This window comes from Ahaetulla prasina, chromosome 4, assembly GCF_028640845.1.
Source record: "Ahaetulla prasina isolate Xishuangbanna chromosome 4, ASM2864084v1, whole genome shotgun sequence".
Taxonomy (NCBI): domain Eukaryota; kingdom Metazoa; phylum Chordata; class Lepidosauria; order Squamata; family Colubridae; genus Ahaetulla; species Ahaetulla prasina.
The window spans coordinates 149,011,032-149,030,156 of record NC_080542.1 but is presented as its reverse complement, the minus strand read 5'-3'; the positions used below and the strand labels follow the sequence as shown (position 1 = coordinate 149,030,156).

At 45.9% G+C, this 19,125-nt stretch overlaps 1 protein-coding gene across 1 annotated transcript in view; it reads left to right on the top strand.

The window, feature by feature from the left end:
* Window positions 1-3,057: 3,057 nt before the first annotated feature.
* SMARCC1 (SWI/SNF related, matrix associated, actin dependent regulator of chromatin subfamily c member 1) overlaps window positions 3,058-19,125 on the top strand; it is a 58,371-nt gene continuing 42,303 nt past the window's right edge. The window contains exons 1-9 of the mRNA XM_058181594.1: window positions 3,058-3,512; window positions 8,577-8,696; window positions 9,959-10,044; window positions 11,511-11,592; window positions 12,072-12,164; window positions 13,084-13,153; window positions 14,314-14,383; window positions 16,568-16,643; window positions 17,103-17,228. Coding sequence (XP_058037577.1) covers window positions 3,192-3,512; window positions 8,577-8,696; window positions 9,959-10,044; window positions 11,511-11,592; window positions 12,072-12,164; window positions 13,084-13,153; window positions 14,314-14,383; window positions 16,568-16,643; window positions 17,103-17,228 — 1,044 coding nt within the window. The 5' untranslated portion in view covers window positions 3,058-3,191. The remainder of the gene's footprint in view (window positions 3,513-8,576; window positions 8,697-9,958; window positions 10,045-11,510; window positions 11,593-12,071; window positions 12,165-13,083; window positions 13,154-14,313; window positions 14,384-16,567; window positions 16,644-17,102; window positions 17,229-19,125) is intronic.

Below are 19,125 nucleotides of genomic sequence, written 5' to 3'. Positions count from 1 at the left end.
ACGTGGGTGTGGCACCTCCTTGGAACTGCTGAAAGGACTGTGTCATAGCCTGCAAACTCAATATTTACATTTTGATTGTCACCACCAACTGGAGCAGCAAATGGGGGTTATCAAACCCCTTCACCACTGACCAGGTCCTCAGTCAATATGGCCGCTGTTGAGATAGCTGGGAGCTGAAGTCCATCCGCTCGTAGGGAGGCTGCCCTGGATTTTATCTAGGTGACGTGGAACGTGGTCTGGATTCCCAGGAGGGAGGGACCAAGACACGTGGAAGTTTAGATAAGTTTGATTGGAAGGAAGAAGGATCAAGCGAGAGCCTCCCTCGAAGTTCTCAATGAATCTGTGGAAGAACTGGCCACCAGAAGTTGTGGGTGCTCCCTCACTGGAGGCTTTGAAGAAGAGATTGGACAACCGTTTGTCGGAATGGGAGAGGTTCTCCTGCTTAAGCAGGGGCTTGGACTAGATGACCTCCAAGTTCCCTTTGAACTCTGTTCCCTTCCAGCTCTATCCTGATTGACGATTCCACATTTTGGACAGGTTTGAAAGGGGGGGGGGGGCAAGAGGCCATCCCTGTCAAAATTGAACAGTCCTGCCTGTCAGCTGGCTCTCCAGCATGGGTTTTTCCTTTGATGCTTGCTTGCTATCGGCTGCCACAGTAATGCGGGTGGGGGGGGGGCATGGCATTGGAGTTTGGGAAGAGAGCTGGTGTGAAGAAGAAGACCCACGTGGATAAAAAAAGTGGTTTGCTCTCCAGAATTGCTGCACTGCTGAATGGAGGAGGTCCTGGAACTCCAGATGTGCCCCACATGACACTGTGTAGGGTGGGGATTGGACATTCATCCCGGGTCCCTGTGGGGAGAGTTTTGGGGAAACTTTTACTAGGTACCGTATTTTTCAGACTATAAAACGCACCTACCTTTTTTGGTGAGGACAAAAGGAAAAGAAAAATGTACCTCTGAGCAATTTTGCTTCCTTACAGCAAACAGCCTGCTTTACTTTCGTTTTCAGCACAGCTTGATTCCATAATACAATGCGCTTGCGCAAAGCGCATGCATGAAGCGAAACGGTGGTAACCGGCTGAAACTCGCCACCGATAAATCCTTTGATTCCCCACCATCCAATCAGAGCTTTGTTTTTCCACGAAAAGGTTTCCCTCCTCATCTGAGAAGTTTCTTCTGACTGAACTGTTAGAACAGAAGAAGTTTCTCGGATGAGAAGCAAAACCTCTTCAAAAAAAAAAAAGTCACAAAAGGTCAGTTTCCTCTTGACGAAGCACCTTTCGGGACAACCACAACCTGGATGACTGAAAACCTCCATAGGCTGTGTAGGCCTCGACTTATAGCAGTTTATTTAGTGACTGTTCGAAGTTACAAGGGCACTGAAGAGCAGGAATTGTGGCCACTTTCCACTTGACTGTTGCAGCATCCCATGGTCACCTGATCTAAATTCGAATGCTTGGCAACTGGTTCAGTGGCAGCGTCCCTGGGTCACCCGATCCCCTTTTGCGACCTACTTGACAAGTCAAGTCAGCGGGGAAGCCAGATTCATTTAGCAAACTGAAGAACTGCAATCGTTCACTGAACAACCATAGCACGAAAAGTTGTAAAAGGGAGCAGAGTTCACTGACCAAATGTTGCACTTAGCAACGAAGAATGTGGGCTGAATTGTGGTCGTAAATCAATGACTACCTGTATTTAACAGGAACAGTCATAGTTATTTATCTATTTTTCCCTGCCTATGCTCTATGTCAGGGGTCTCCAACCTTGGTCCCTTTAAGACTTGTGGACTTCAACTCCCAGAGCTTTGCTGGCTGAGGGACTCTGGGAGTTGAAGTCCACAAGCCTTAAAGGGACCAAGGTTGGAGACCCCTGCTCGTATGCCAGCACAAAAGGGCCCTCTACAGCTAATCCTCGACTTACAACCATTCATTTAGTGACAATCTCAGAACAGCATCGAAAAGAGGGATTTACGACCATTTTCACACCTATGACCATTGCAGCATCCCCAGGTTTATGGGATCCAAATTCAGACGCTTCACAACTGTCTCATATTTATGACGGTCACATGATCCTCTTTTGCAACCTTCCAAGGAGCGAAGAATAGAGTAGAATAGAATTTTTTATTGGCCAAGTGTGATTGGACACACAAGGAATTTGTCTTGGTGCATATGCTCTCAGTGTACATAAAAGAAAAGATACCTTCATCAAGGTACAACATTTACAACACAATTGATGGTCAATATATCAATATAAATCATAAGGATTGCCAGCAACAAATTATAGTCATATAACAAGCCAAGAGAGAAGCTTGATTCTCTTAACAACCAGGAGACTAATTTCATCACCATAGTGATTTCCTTAACGGCAGTGACAAGAAAGGCAGTAAAATGTACGAAACTCCCAGGTCTCATTTAGTGGCAAGAAATTTTGGGTTCAATTATGGTCGCAAGTTGAGGACTACTTGTAGTTTTAAAACCAGCCACCCCCCCAAAAAACGGAAATCTCTCTCTGGCTACTTGACCACGGTTCTGAGGTTGCGCACAGCAAGGCAACACGCATGATACACTTTTCCAGCCCTTTCACACGTGCAGAGAGAGGAACAATCCGGGATGGGAGGGGCTGCGTGGCTCTATAAGCCCTCCCCCCACCCGCGGCCAGCCGTAGCAGTGGATCATGGGAATGGAAGTCCAGGCATGCGTCCTCCACGTGGCACGACTGGGAGTGAGTGGGCGAGGTCCACTTGTCGCCCCTCCCCACTTTTTTCCCGACCCTCTTTCAGGGGTCTCCGGCCGCCTCTAGCGCTCCCCGTTTCACGCAGGCGCAGTCCACTCCATTCAATCCGCGCTTGCGCAAAAGAAAAAAAAAGCCCCTTGTCCATTCGGCCGGGCCGGCTGTCCAGCGAAACCTGGGGGGAGGGGTGAAGAAGGGAAAGTGCGCGTGCGCACAACTCGGCGGCGGCGAGGACGGCGCAGGCGCTTTCGAGCTTGGAAGGCGTGACTTTGGGCCCTCGGCGCATGCGCCCCGTCGATCCTCCCCCTCGGCCTGAGGCAACCCCGGCCGAGGAGCCGTCGCGAGCTCGGCGTTGAGGCGGCGCGTGCGCGGAAAGAGCGCGAGAGAGAGAGCGAGAGAAAGAGAGAGAGCGACGGCGAGCGAACAGCCTCAGTAGCCGCCGCGGCGCCTCCTCGGCCGCGCATGCGCGGAGCGAGGAAAGTGGGCGGCGCGGGGCCCCGGCGGCGGCGGCGGCGGCGGCGCGGTAGGCCCGGCAGGACAATGGCGGCGGCCTCGGCAACGGCGGCCTCGAGTCCCGTGCCGGGGCCTGGAACCGTCGTCGGAGGCAGCGGGCCCGGTTCGGCTTCTTCGTCCTCGTCGTCGTCGTCGTCGTTTTCTTCCGCCGGCCCTTTGTCGCTTTCCCGCCGGAAAGACGGAGGCCCAGCCGGGAAATTTTGGGAAAGCGCCGACACGGCTTCGCAGTTGGAAGCCACCCGGGCTTGGCTGGCTAAGCATTACAAGAAGGTGAGTGGTGGGGGGGAAGAAAAATGAAAGAAAGAAAAAGAAAGAATAGGAGGCCTCTCATTCCTGAGGAGAAAAATAAAAGAATAGGAGGCCTCTGATTATTGAGGGGGGAAAAGAGGGGGGGGAGAAATACGACGCCTCTCATTTCTGATGAAAAAAAGAAAGAAAAAACAATGAGGCCTCTCATTCCTGAGGGAAAAAGAACAAAGAATGGAAGGCCTCTGACCCTTGACCTCTGACCCCCCCTTTACCCCCTCCTTCCTCCTCACAGATCCTTCCCTGCGATTAGGTCAGGGTCTCTCATCAGTCCAGGGCGTGAGTGAGGAGGGCAGGATGTTGTGGATGATGGGGCCAGCTGGACGTGGGGATGGGTTTTCCTCCTCCCCTTAACCCTAGATGGGGAGGGGGTCGTTCTTCCCTGCACACACACACACACACAAAGGCATTGTCGTCTTTACCTTCCTGCCCTTTTGGGTCTGGGAGAGTGGGGTGGCTATGGATTATGGGTCCAGCTGGACCTTAGACGACAATGGCCTTATCTAGATTTAAATAAGGGAGGGGGGAGGCCCATCCCAAGATCCAGCTCTACTCATAATCCACAGCCCTCCATACAATTGCACAGGGCAGGAGGGTAAAGACCCTGACTAGGGGGAGAAGGATGACCCCTCATCTAGGGTCAAATATGGGGGGGAAGGGAAGGCATGACCCCAGATCCAGCCAGCCCCATAATCCACAGACAATCCACTCTCCACTTGTGTGGGGGGGGAAGAATAATTATTGTTTTCTGCTTGATAGTTTGACTGGTGTAAATCCATGCTTATCTGGATTTCTCTTTCTTTGTCCTTGGTGCTCTCTAGCTTGGTGGTTTGTTTGTAGACATCTCATGACCCAACTAAGGAACATCATCAGTGCTGGAAGGATGGGGTGGGGCGGGGTTTAGTCTCTGTTTATATACAGTTGCTTGCTCCGGCGCTGCTGGTGGGAATGTGGGTTTTTTCCCTTGGTAGTTCCTTGATCAGGGTATTGTTGTCTACTTGATTGTTTGTCTGGGGTTAATCCCTGCTTTTCTGTGTTTCTCATTCTGTAGGGTTCTTGGTGCTCTGAGCTGGCTGGTTTCCTTGTAGATGATTTATGACTCAGCTAGGGAACAGCATCAGTGCTAGAAGGGAGTGAGGTGGGAGGAGGAGGAGAGAACTGTGGGATCCTTGGTGCTCTCTGTGCTGGGTGGTTTTCTGCAGATATCTTGTGACCCAATTAGGGAACGTCATTGGTACTAGAAGAAATGTGGGGGAGGGTTGTGGAGATGAGGAGGAGGCTAAGAGGGGGTTGAGAAAGTAGAGGAAGGGGAGGGGGAGGAAGAAGAAAAGGACCATCTGGTCCTTGGTGCTCTCTGAGCTTGGTGGTTTTCTTGCAAATGTTTCATGAGCCAACTAGGAAGTCAGTGCTAAAAGGGAGGCGGAGGAAGAAGAAAAGGAGGAGGACTGAGAGGTCTTTGATGCTGTCTGGCTTTGGTGATTTTCTTGCAGAATTTCATTATCCACTGAAACATGAATGAACCCAATGTTAGCACTGATGACATTACCTAGTTTGATAACAAGATGTGTGCAAGGGATCCATTAAGCTTGGAGAGTACACCTCCTTCTCTCCACCCACCCACCCACCCCCAATTCCCTTTTAGCACTGATGCTGTTCCTTAGATGGGTCACAAGGAAGGACCCATCTAAGGAAGGAAGGAAATCACCCAGTTCAGAGAGCACCAAGGACCCCCACATTTCAACTCCAAGCTTAAAAACACTCTTCTATCCATGCCAGGATTAGTTGGTTACCGTGATTGCTGTGACATAGATCATAGTCTCTTCTAACCCCTTGCGGGGTAGCTACATCAAACCCAATGCTGCAAGCTTTCTGAAACAACTCTTCCCCATGTCGAATTTTTCCGAGCTGCTTTTCCCACGTGTAGTCATTAAGTTACGCAGTGACGCAGCCTCTCTACCTTTTTCTGAAACCTTTTTCTGAAATGTCAGGTGAGCCGTGGAGGTTGTAAGGCAGGTCAAACCTGTTGGTTTCTTTAATGCATGAACAGGCATGAAGTCCTGCATGCATGATGGAGCGGTTACATACATGCACAGCAGGGAACCGAGGCAGCTGTGCTCATCTCTTTGCAGTCAGAATTCAAGTTTTCTCTCTAACATTTGCTAGTTTTACTACTTCCTTCTTTTCCTCCTCCCTCCTTTTCCTTCTCTTTTTTCTCCCTCCCTCTGTGTTTCCTTCCTGTCTTCCTCTTATTCCTCCATTTCTTTTCTTTCCCACTTTCCTTTTCATTCTTTCCTCCCTCTTCTCCTAATTCTCCTTTTTCCTTCTTTTCTCTCCTTCCTTTTTCTCCTCTTTTCCTTCCTTCCTCTCCCTCCCTTTGATTTATTTATTATTATTTATTATGATTTAACAACTATTTATCTATCGAACTTTTCACCACCCTTACAACCGCTCGTTTAGCAACCATTCCAAATTACAACGGCGCCAGGGAAAAAAGGGACATGCCCAGTTTTCATACTTGCATCCCCATGTGTCACGATCAGAATTCAGATGCTTGGCAACCGACTCCTTGCAGTGTCGTGGGGTCACACGGTTTCCCTTTGGCAACTTTCCAATGAACAAAGTCATTGGGGAAGCCGAATTCACTTAACAACATGCGACTCACTTCACAAATGCAATGATTCATTCAACAACTGTGGAAACAAAGTTCGTAAAATGGGGCAAAACTCACTTAACCAATGTCCCTATAACACCTTAACCCAGTGGTCCTCAAACTTTTTAAACGGGGCCAATTCACGGTCCCTCAGACTGTTGGGGGGCCGGATCAGCTGGGTGGGTGTGGCTAGGTGGCCGTGGTCAATTTAACAATGCATACAAGTTAAATTGAATTGAACAATGCATACAAATTAAACTTTCATTTGTTTTGCTCCTGGGGGTGTTTTATTTGCTCTTGTTTGCATGCTGCTCTTTTGATTGAGTTTTCTTTTTACTAGATCAGTACTAGATCAGATTTAGGAGTCTAGTGATCCACTTCAGGAAACTCAGTTTTGCAGAAATTCTTCTCAGCCCCAAGGAGCTTAAGAAATCTCTTTTTCTGTGTCTGTCTCTCCCCCCCCCCTTCTCTCTCTTTCTCTCTCTTCCTCTCTCTTTCTGTCTCTCTCTCTCTCCCTCTCTTTCTGTCTCTCTTCCCCTTCCCTCTCTCTTTCTCTGTCTATATCTTCTGGAGGCAGGGGAGGTGAAAAACGGGGCATTTCCCTGTTTTTTGGCCTCTTGGGGTGTCACTGTGCCCAGATTTTTCAAAAAAATCCCACCTCCAGAAGCATTCTGCAGGCCAAACCCAGGCAAAAACGGTTCATTTTTTGGCCAAAAACAGGCCGTTTTTGCCTATATTTTGGTCTCTTTTCACCACCACCACCCCATCTCCAGAAGCATTCTGCATTTTAAAACTGCCACTTGCAGTTACTGTTTTTGAGCCAAGTTTCGCCCACTCTGTACTTGTACAGTTAGTTTGGTTTTTCCTGCCTAGTGTAAAACCTTGCTTTTCTCCACATTAAATTTCATATTGTTGGATAAGGCCCAGGGTTCGAGTCTGTCCAGATCTTTTTGTCTTACGGGGCGTTGACTACTCTGGTCAGTTTAGTGTCATTCCCCCTTCTATTCCCTCATCTAAGTCATTTATAAAGATATTCAAGAGTCCTGGGCCTAAGACTTACCCCACTGCTTACTTCACTCCCTGGAGATGTAATAGCGTTAAGGACTACTCATTGAGTACAGTACTCCATCTGTGGTGATGCTGTCTATCCCACGTTTTTCAGCTTACCAAGAAGTACGGTATGGTCTACTGTGTCAAATGCCTTACTGAAGTCTTTTAAGTATTTCGTGTCATCTGCAAATGGGATCAGTTCCCTCATCTTTTATAAAGCCTGTATTGTCACAACCACACCTCCTTGCTGATCTCATGGCAATGGACTGGCAGGTGTTGACACCAAACACAACAGCCCCTCAGAAGGTTCAGTAGAGAAAAGCAGCTGGAAGTGCAGCTGTCCCTCCCCAGATCTGTGACTCGAAACCCTGACCGACCCCCCCTTGTGCCTGCCAGCCTGGCGATGTTTCAGCTGTTGTGCACCGTGCTGTTGTGTACAAATGAACTTGGGCAGCCCACAATGGCCTGCAGGGCTGGATTTGATCTCCCTTTTTTTAAAGAGGCTACCAATTAGTTTGGTAGTCGCTGAGCGGATTGTAACAATGATAAAAGCCAATAAAATTTTAGATGGTGTACAACAAAACCGGCCCTGGGGTTGTACAGAATAGAAGAAGAGTTGGAAGTGACCTCAGAGGTCATCTAGCCCAATCCTCTGCTCAGGCAGGAGACCCTTACAGAATTATAGAGTTGGAAGGGGCCTTGGAGGTCATCTAGTCCAATCCCCAGCTCAAGCAACAGACCCTTAGAGGAATACGGAGTTGGAAATAATCTTGGAAGTCTTTTGGTCCAAGCCCCTGCTCAAATTGGAAACCCTATTATAGAATCATAAAATGACAGAGTTGGAAGGTACCTTGGAGGTCATCTAGTCCAGCCCCTTCTGGGACCTTGGAGTTCTTTTAATCCAATCCCTGCTCGAGCAGGAGACCGTTACAGAAATACAGAATTGGAAGGGACCTTGGTGGTCATCTAGTCCAATCTCCTCCTCAAGCAGGAGATCCTATATAATTCCTGACAATCCTACAGTTGCTGATCAGTTCCCCTGGTGGAGCTTAAGAAAGGAGTCCTTGACTTAACAACAATTTGTTTAATGACTGTTCAAACTTACAACAGCACTGGAAAAAGTCTCTTAAGACCATTTTTCACACTTAACAACCCTTGCAGCATCTCCATACAGTCATGTGATCAAAATTTGGACGCTTCGCAGCTGACTCGTATTTACAACGGTTTCAGTATCCCGGAGTCATCGTATCCTTTTATGACTGTCTGATGAGCAAAGTCCATGGGGAAGCCAGATTTATTTAACAACTGTCTGTGTCTTTGTTTCACAGTATGTCCAGGCTGACGCACCAACCAATAAAACCTTGGCTGGGCTGGTTTCCCAATTGCTGCAGTTCCAGGAAGATGCCTTCGGAAAACATGTGGCCAATCCTGCCTTTACCAAGTTTCCGGTCAGTATTGAGGATTTCCCCACTGTGGGTCTCCAGTGATGCTCATTGTGGGTAGAACATGAGATGCCAAAGGTTTGCCATTGTGCTCATGCCTAAGGCGGGACTAGAACACACTGTCTCCTAGCGATTGGCCCAGTCACCCCAACCAGCTTTCATGCTTAAGATAGAACTAGAACTCACTATCACCTGGTAATTGGTTCAAAGTCACCTAGCCAGCTTTCATGCCTAAGGTGGGACTACAACTCCTCGTCTCCTAGTTTCTAAGCTAGCAACTTTGCCATTATCTGACTCTCTCAATTGCCGATTGGTGTGGCGAAGTTGTTTGGAATTCTGGGAGTTGTGTCCTAACCATCTGGATGTCAGGTTGGGAAATGTTTTGGGAGCGAAGGATCCTTTTCGGATGTTAAACCTGGTTTCATGAGTCCCGATTAAACTTTCCACGCAACATGTTCCTCTTTGTCAAGTGGAGCTCAAGCCGTTCTTTGTGCAACTTCAAATGGAGTTTTGTTTGAAAATTTTCCCTTTCAAGCTGTTGTAACTTCAGAACTGCACATCAAATGGAAGAAAGAAGAAAAGGAAAGGGAGGGAAGGAAAGAAGAAGGGAAGGGAAGGGAAGGAAAAAAGGGAAGGAAAAGATAGGAAAGGACAAAACAAGGGGGAAAAAAGGGGAAGGGAAGAAAACAGGAAAAAAGGGAAGCAAAGGAAAGAAAAAGAAAGGGAAGGAAAGGAAAAACAGGGAAGGAAAGGGAAGGAAAAAACAAGCAAAACAATGGAGGAAGGGAAGGGACAGAGAAAGAGAGAAAGAAAAAGAAAGAAAGCAAAGGGAGAATGAGGAAGGGAAGAGAGTAAAGAAAGAAACCAAGCAGGAAAGGAATTAAAAGAAGAAAAGAAATACATGTTTGATTTAAGGACTTGGACCCGCCTACTATCCAGAATCCTCCCCCTGCCTCAAACCACCTTTAAGCCTCGCCTCTGGAATCTGGCCAGTCCTTAAAACAGGGCCTCAGTTTGTTGTGCCTTTGTGCTTACCTGGTGACACAACAAAGTTGCGATGGGGTGAAGTCTCCTCTGGTGCCCCATAAGCTGCAAAGGCTCTTTTAACCTGGCAACTTTTGAACTTTGCTTGCAAAATCTGCAAACCGTTGGCTGATCGTTTTTAGTTGCGCAGTGTGGTGCAAGATTTGTGTGACTGGTTGCATGTTTCAGATTTGTCAGGGGATGGGGAACCCGCAACTGTCCCTTGGTGCGGTTTTGTCTTTCAGGCCAAGTGCTTCTTGGATTTCAAACCCGGAGGAACGTTGTGTTACATTCTCGGAGCCGCTTACAAATACAAGAACGAGCAAGGATGGTGAGTTTGCTCTCCCCACAGCTGGTCCTCGACTTAATGACCCAAACGTCCAATGGTGCTGGAAAAAACAACAACAGATGACTGGTCCTCATACTTACGACCGTGCATGTGTGATCAAATTGGCAATTCACTCATATTTATGATGGTTGCACTTTCCAGGGGTCTCTTGACAAGCAATATCCATGGGGGAAACCTGATTCACTTAACAACCCCGTGATTCACTTAATGACTGTCACGATTGCTTAACAGCTAGAGCAAAAAGAAGGGTTATCAAATCGGGTGAGGCTCACTGAGCCCACTGCTTTGCTTAGCGAAGGAAATTCTGCTCCCAGTGTTGGTCATAAGTTGAGGACCACCTACAGAGTGAAAATAATCGCATTTATTGCCATCCTGACTGATAACACACCTAGTCCTCAACTTACAACAGTTCGTTTAGTGACTGTTCAGAGTACAACAGCATCAGTTGGTCCAGAATGCAGCTGCGCGGGTGATAGAGGAAGTTCCATGTAACTCCTGTGTAACACCTCTCCTGCGCAGACTGCACTGGCTACCTGTTGCCTTTTGGGTGCATTTCAAGGTTCTGGTTACCACCTTTAAAGCGCTCCATGGCTTGGGGCCTGGGTACTTACGGGACCGCCTGCTGTTACCTCATGCCTCCCACCGACCCGTACGCTCTCACAGAGAGGGTCTTCTCAGGGTGCCGTCCGCCAAACAATGTCGGCTGGCGGCCCCCAGGGGAAGATCCTTCTCTGTGGGGGCTCCTACTCTTTGGAATGAACTTCCCCCTGGTTTACACCAAATATCTGACCTTCGGACCTTTCGCCGCGAATTGAAAACATACTTGTTTGTTCACGCGGGGCTTTCTTAGACTGTTTAGATTCTGAATTTGAATTTTATTTAGTTTTAAATTGGGGTTTTTTAGATTTTAAATATTTTAATTTTTCGGCCAAATTGTATAATCAGTCTTTTAACTTAATTTTTTAATTGTACATTGTTCATTTTTATCCTGGCTGTACACCGCCCTGAGTCCTATAAATCAAAATATGTGATTTATGACCGTTTTCAAAATGTGACTTACGACTTTATGACCATTGTAGCATTCCCATGATCACAGGATCCACATTCAACCATTTGGCAACCGACTTGTGTTTATGACAGTTGCCGTGTCCCCGGGAGGGTGGGGGGTATCTTGTGATCTCCTTTTGCTATCTTCTGACAAGTAAACTCCTGGGGAAAGCCAGATTCACTTAACTGGCTTTCTAATGTAACGACTGCAGCAATTCCTTTGACAAACACTGCCAGAAAAGTCGTAAAATATGGGGCGGAGCTCATTTCATCATGCTTAGCAATGGGGTAGGCCATTGGCAGTCGTAAGTCAAGGACGACCTGAAAATTGCATTTCTGCTTGTCCTGAAATGTGATAAATACCCCAAAATCTCTTCTTTTCTTCTCATTTTTCTGCGCAGGAGGAGATTCGACTTGCAAAACCCTTCACGGATGGACCGAAATGTGGAAATGTTCATGAACATTGAAAAAACATTAGTGCAGGCAAGGCTAATAATGTTATTTTAGATTGTGAAAATGGCTTTTGATGTGCTTCTGAAGGACCTGAGCAGAATTTGAGCCTCTCTCAATAAATATAATAAAACATATTTATTATACACGGCTGTATAAAATCTAAATAAACCAACCATCTGTGAAGTAGTCTAAGGAAAAAAATAATCTCTTTCTATATTTTTTCCCTAAAAGTTGATGCTTTGTCAATCTCTTGACAAAAAATATAATTTGATTTAGCAGCAAGCATCCTGGGCAGTTAGAAACATGCTGAAAGACATGCAGTTTTCCTAGATATAAATGTAAATGTTGAAATATTGAATTTGTATTCTTTATGATAGGAATAAGGGGTAATTATTTGAGTGTGGTATTTATTTTTTAGCCTGTTAATTCGTTTTTCCCTGGGATCAAAAAATTTCCTTGCTAGTTACTTTTTAATTTTTCCATTAGTCTTTTTTCTTTTTTTTTTTCAGAATAACTATCTGAGCAGACCAAGCATCTACCTCATTCCAGACATTGAGCTGAAAGTGGCTAACAAGCTCAAAGACATTGTCAAACGCCATCAGGTAATGGGTTCAAAAATACTGGTTCAACATGAGCGTTGTCTCTTGGAGTAGTGAACAAATTCAGAAAATGAGATAATGAGCTCTTAAAACTGCCACTTGATTGCTCAGAACAGCAGTCCAGGTGTTGGGTCCTTGGTTGCTTTCTTGAAGACGTTTCATGACTCAAACGTCTTCAGTGTTAGAAGGGGCTGCACAGATAGAGACAGCAACCCAACCCCCCCTCCCTTCTAGCATTGATGGTGTTATCTAGTTGGATCACGAAACATCTGCATAGAAGCCACCAAACTCAGAGCACCAAGAATCCCATAGTCGTCCTCCTCCTCCCCCTCTCCACAAATCCCCCTCCCGTCTAACGGTGATGATATTCCCTAGTTTAGGTCATGAAATGTCCGCAAGAAAACAGCCAAACTCAGAGACCCCAAGGACCCCTTCTCCTCCTCCCTGCAAACCCCCCTCCCTTCTAGCACTGATGGTATTACCTTCTTGGGTCACAAAACATCTGCAAGAAAACCCCAAGCTCATAAGACCACCAAGGAGCCCACAGTCTTTTTCCTCCTCCTCTCAACAAATCCCCCTCCCTTCCAGCATTGATGGCATTATCTAGGTTATGAAACATCTGCAAGAAAACCACTCTGCTCAGAGAGCACCAATAACCCCCCCCTTTCTTCCTCCTCTCCATACACCTTACTCCCAAATTCCTTGTATTCCAAATTCCTTGTGTGTCCAATCACACTTGGCCAATAAAAAATTCTATTCTATTCTATTCTATTCTATTCTATTCTATTCTATTCTATTCTATTCTATTCTATTCTATTCTATTCTATTCTAACAATGATGATGTCCTCTAGTTGGGTTGTGAAGCGTTTACAAGAAAACCAGGAAGCTTAAATGCTATTCCTCTCTGGGTTTTTTATCTTAGGGGACCATCACAGATGACAAGTCGAAAGCCACACATCATATATACCCTGTTCCTACCTCACTGGATGAAGGTTCGACACACCTTTATAATACTCTATTAAACTAGCATTTAAAATATAAGTGGTGTTTGCCTCTGGGGCCTTAAAAAATAACTAATTTTATCCTTGTGACTTGAATGCAAAGAGATGAGGTTGCTGGCAGGTCTTGCAAATGTTCTCCAGAGTTTTTACAGCTGGCCTCCACTGGAGGGCAGCATTTTCCCAGGTACTTTGGAAAATTTCTCTCTCTTTTCCCATCTTCTGAATACTTTCTGATGCGGTTTCTTATCTGAAGGACAGAATCACAGAGCTGGAAGGGACCTCGGAGGTCTTCCAGTCCAACCCCCTGCTCGAGCAGGAAACCCTACACCATTTCAGACAAATGGTTGTCAAGTTCCTTCTCCAGTTATGGAGCCTCCAGTTATGGAGCATCCACAACATCTGAAGACAGGCAAGCTGTTCCACTGGTTAATTGTCCTCGCTGTCAGGGAGTCCCACAGGTGCTTTTTAAAGAGGCCACTGTGCTTTCTTCTGTTCTTCTGAAGACCTTTCATTTCTCCTTCGAGATGCTGCTTCAGCTGTGACTGGATGGTGGGGAATGGAAGACTATAAATCCTTGCAGCCAGCTGGCAATTCTTTTAGAGTGCCGTTGGGACCACTTGGAGGTTTATCCGTGTCCTCAGAGTCACTGGAATAGTGCAAGTGGGGATGGAGCCTGTGTGTGGACACAGGAAAGAAAACTTCCTGCAGCCAAGAAGGCTCAACCCCCATTTGCACTAATCGGGACCATGAAGACATTCACTATAGTGTTATTTTTGGAGATTCTCAGTCATCCAGGTTTTTGGGTGTCCCAAAGGTGCTTTTTTTTTCCCAAAAGGCAACTGGACGTTCTTGATTTTTATCCTTGAAGAGGTTTTGCTTCTCATCCAGAGAAGCTTCCTCCCTTCTGAGTAACAGTTCATTTCATCACTCTGAACTGAAGAAGCTTCTCAAATGTGAAGTAAAACCTTTTCACAAAAATAAACAAACCCTAAGGAAGTCCAGTTGCCTCTTGAAACAGGTGTTTTATATTTTGATACACATTTCTATGCTGGTTTTGTGAATTTTATGTAGGAATATCGGATTCTGTTAGAGCGAATGGAATAAATTAATAAATAAATAGGCTGATGTCATTTTATTTCTCTTCCTGGCAGATGAATGGCTGAGACCGGTGATGAGAAAAGACAAGCAAGTCCTGGTGCATTGGGGTTATTACCCAGACAGGTAATCCATGTGGCTTGGCAATCCAACAGTACAATACGGGTAGTCTTCAACTTATGACAGTTCATTTAGTGATTCAAAGTTACAGTGGCACTGAAAAAAGTGACTTACGACCGTTTTTCACACTTAATGACTGTTGCTGTGTCCCCACGAAGATGTGATCAAAATTCAGACCCTTGGCCACTGACTCGTATTTATAACAGCTGCAGTGTCCCGGGGTCATGTGATCGCCTTTTGCAACCTTCTGACCATCAAAGATTCGCTGAACAGCCATGTGACTTAACAGTCGCATTGATTTGCTTAACATCCATGGCAAGAAACGTAAAAAATGGGGCAAACCTCACTTAGCAACAGAAATGTTGGACTCAGTGGTGGTTGTAAATTGAGGATTACAGGAATTTAAAAAATAAGAAATGAAAAAGAAAACCATATTCCAAATTCAGAGGGCAGATAGACCACTAGATCTTTTTTGGCCATTTAGTTGCAAATAAATTGGATGGATAGATGGATTTATGGATGGATAGATAGATACAACATGGTTCGATATAGATACTACATGGATGGATAGATATACGATAGATAAATAGGTAGATCGATAGTAGGTAGATAGATGTAGAATGTTGGATAGAATAGAATAGAATTTTTTTATTAGCCAAGTGTGATTGGACACACAAGGAATTTGTCTTGGTGAATACGCTCTCTGTACCTTTTATGTACAGAGAGCATATTCACCAAGACAAAAGATACGTTCATCAAGAATCATAAGGTACGATAGTCATAGGGTACAAATAAGCAATCTGGAAACAATCAAAATCAATATAAATCGTAAGGATACAAGCACAAGTTACAGTAATATAGTCATAAGTGGAAGGAGATGGGTGATGGGAACGATGAGATTAATAGTAATATGTGAATAGTTTGACAATATTGAGGGAATTATTTGTTTAGCAGAGTGATGGCCTTTGGGAAGAAACTGTTCTTGTGTCTAGTTGTTCTGGTGTGCAGTGCTCTGTAGCGTCGTTTTGAGGGTAGGAGTTGAAACTATTTATCCCTCCAGGATGTGAGGGGTCTGTAAATATTTTCACGGCCCTCTTCTTGATTCGTGCAGTATACAGGTCCTCAGTGGAAGGCAGGTTGGTAGCAATTATTTTTTCTGCAGTTCTAATTATTCTCTGAAGTCTGTGTTTTTCTTGTTGGGTTGCAGAACCGAACCAGACAGTTATAGAGGTGCAAATGATAGACTCAATAATTCCTCTGTAGAACTGGATCAGCAGCTCCTTGGGCAGTTTGAGCTTTCTGAGTTGGTGCAGAAAGAATATTCTTTGTTGTGCTTTTTTGATGACATTTTTGATGTTAGCTGTCCATTTTAGATTTTGCAATATGGTAGAACCTGGAAATTTAAAGGTTTCTACTGTTGTTACTGTGTTGTCTAGTATTGTGAAAGGTGGAAATGTGGAAGGGTTTCTCCTAAAGTCTACCACCATTTCTTCGGTTTTGAGTGTGTTCAATTCCAGATTGTTCTGGTTGCACCATGAGGCTAGTCGTTCAACCTCCCGTCTGTATGCGGTTTCATCATTGTCTCGAATGACACTGATCACGGTTGTGTCATCTGCGAACTTCAGTAGTTTAATGGATGGATCGTTGGAGATGCAGTCATTGGTATACAGAGAGAAGAGAAGTGGGGAGAGCACACAGCCTTGGGGGGGGCCCTGTGCTAGGACTGTACAGGTATCTGATGTGATCCTGTTTAGCTTCACCTCCTGCTTCTTCCTGTTTGTTAGGAACAGATACTAGATGGTAGATGGAAGAATAGATGATGGATGGATGGATGGATGGATGGATATAGATAATAGGATGGATGGATATATATATAGAGAGAGATACTAGATGGATAGATAGATAGACAGACATAGTAGATAGATAGATGGATAGAAATAATAGGTAGGTAGGGTAGGGTGGGTAGGTTGGTAAGTAGATAGATAGGTAGGTAGGTAGGTAGGTAGGTAGGTAGGTAGGTAGGTAGGTAGATAGATAGATAGATAGATAGATAGATAGATAGATAGATAGATAGATAGATAGATAGATAGATAGATATGGTTGTCCCATGTCTCTTGTGCTCCATCCTGCCTTAGTGGCCTAACCAATCCACCCACCTCTTTCCTTTTTTTTTTTAAAATAACCTTTCAGCTACGACACCTGGGTCCATGCGAGTGAAGTCGAAGCGGAGATCGAAGAGCCTCCGATTCCTGAAAAGCCTTGGAAGGTGCGTCTCACTTCTAGGTGGGGGTTGGCTATGAAATCCACGGCTTTTCAGCGATTTCCCATCTGAGGTGTTAAGAATTCTCGGGAAAGAGAAATTTGGCATATAGTTTTACACACATAAGATGACAAAAAGGTTGTCAGGCATCAGAGTGAAGTTCTCCTAAACGATGAGGGGGCTGAAGCTACGGCCATTTACGACGGTCTCGGGGTCATCACGTGATCCCCTTTTGCGACCTCCTGACCAGTCAAGTCAACTGGGAAAGCTCGATTCACTTAACAACCATGTTCCCCACTTAATGACTGCAGCATTTCACTTAACGGTGGCAGGAAAAATCCTAAAATCGGGCAAAACTCCCTTTGCAAATTTCTCACATAGCAACAACAATTTTGTGCTCGATGGTGGTCGTAAGTCGAGGATTGCCTGTCCCTAAAGATGATTCTGACAATTATGATTGGCTAGGTCTATGCCCGATGGATCCTGGACATGGACATTTTCAATGAATGGATGAATGAAGAAGACTACGAGGTGGATGAGAACAAGAAGCCGGTCAGCTTTCGACAACGGATCTACCTGAGAAACGAAGAGGTGATTCTTTTGCCTTCTTTTGGGATAGAGGTGACACTAGGGGAAGGAAGGAAGAGGAGAGAGGGTAAAAAGGGGAAAGGGAAGAGGAGAAGAAGGCTAGAGAGAGAAGACAGAGGGGAGAGGAGAAGAAAGGAAAAAAGAGGATGAGGAGACAAGAAAGAAGAGGGAAGGAAGAGGTTAAAAATGGGAAAGGGAGAAGAAGAAGGGGAGAGGAGGGGGAGAGGAAAGAAGAAGAAAGGGAAGAGAAGGATGAAGGAAGGAGATAATGAAGGAAAGAGGTAGGAAGTAAGAGGAGAAAAGTTAAAAAGGGGAAAGGGAAGATAAGAAGAAGGCTAGAGAGAGAAGACAGAGGGAGAGGAGGAGAGGAAAGAAGAAGAAGGGAAGAGGAGAGAGGTAAAAGGGAAAGGGAAGAGAAGGATGAAGGAAGGAGATAATGAAGGAAAGAGGTAGGAAGTAAGAGGAGAAAAGTTAAAAAGGGGAAAGGGAAGATAAGAAGAAGGTCAAGAGAGAAAAGACGGATGGGAGTGGGAGAGGGGAAGCAAAGAAAAAGACGAGGAAAGAAGGGAAGAGAACAGAAGTTGGAAGGGACTTTTATTTATTTATTTATTATTTCAATTTTTATACCGCCCTTCTCCCGAAGGACTCAGGGCGGTTTACAGCCAAGTAAAAAGTAATACAAAAATTAAGAACAATTTTAATTTAAATTGGCCGAAATGCTAAAAATCTACTAAAACCCCATTAAAAACTAATTAAAACTGTTAAGAAAAACTATTAGGCCAGTCCTGCCTGGTGAAATAAAAGAGTTTTCAACTCACGCCGGAAGGCCCGGAGGTCAGGGAGTTGGCGCAACGTTGGAGGTAGTTCGTTCCAGAGGGCTGGGGCCCCACAGAGAAGGCCCTCCCCCTGGGGAAGTCTTCTATCCTGACACATACACCCCGGTTAAGCAGGAGCCCCTCGGCTAGTGAGGGTTAACTTTTTCGGCATCGAGTGCCGAAACTGCAGTGTGTGTGCATTCATACGCACGTGCTGGAGCAGCGGAACCTGGAAGAGAGCAATTGGCCAGTGCACATTCCCTCCGAGAGGGCTTTCCATGCCACTTCTATCTAGCACACGTGCCATAGGTTTGCCATCACGATGCTAGACCATTCCACACAAGTTTGTTTCTGAAAGAGCAATATTATGTGGAAGGAAGGAAGGAAGGAGAGAGGTAAAAAGGGGAAATGGGAGGGAAGAGAGGAGAGGGGAAGACGAGAGCAGAGGAGGAGAGAGCTGGAAGGTACCTTGGAGGTCTTCTGGTCTAGCCCCTGCTTGTTCTGTCCCCCTCGCCTCAGTCCGAGCGATGACTTAATTAGCCGGCACTATCAGCTCTGGCAGCAAACTAGCGAGCGTCCGCCAAGTGTCTCTGTTGTCTCTCTTGATGAGTCAACCAGGAACAAACAGTACTTCAGCTCTAGTTAAGCAGTTGATTTGCTTGCTACAAAGAGGTATAGCAGCCCTTGCTGCTTTTATATCCTGTGGGGTGTAGCTCCATGACTCAGCACTTCCTAGGCCTACCCCACCCCTGCTTCTGTTGTTCCCGCCTCTCCTGCCTGCGAAACCTAGGGTCCAGCCAGGCCTGATTGCCATCAGCCGGGTCTGGAGGCGTGGCCTGGGGGGGAAAGATTCAGGGGACGGAGGCCTCATTTTCTCCTCCACCTGGCCTGCCTCTGCTCCTGGAGCTGAGCCAGGGAAGCCGGTGCTCCCAAGGTAAGTCCTGATGGCCCTTCCTCCTCACTTTCCAAGTCACTTTCTGGCAGGGGGCCCGGCTCGGGGGTGCAGACACAACACTGCTCAAGCAGGACACCCTAGATTAAGGGTGTCAAATTCAAGGCCTGGAGGCCGGATCTGGCCCACAAGG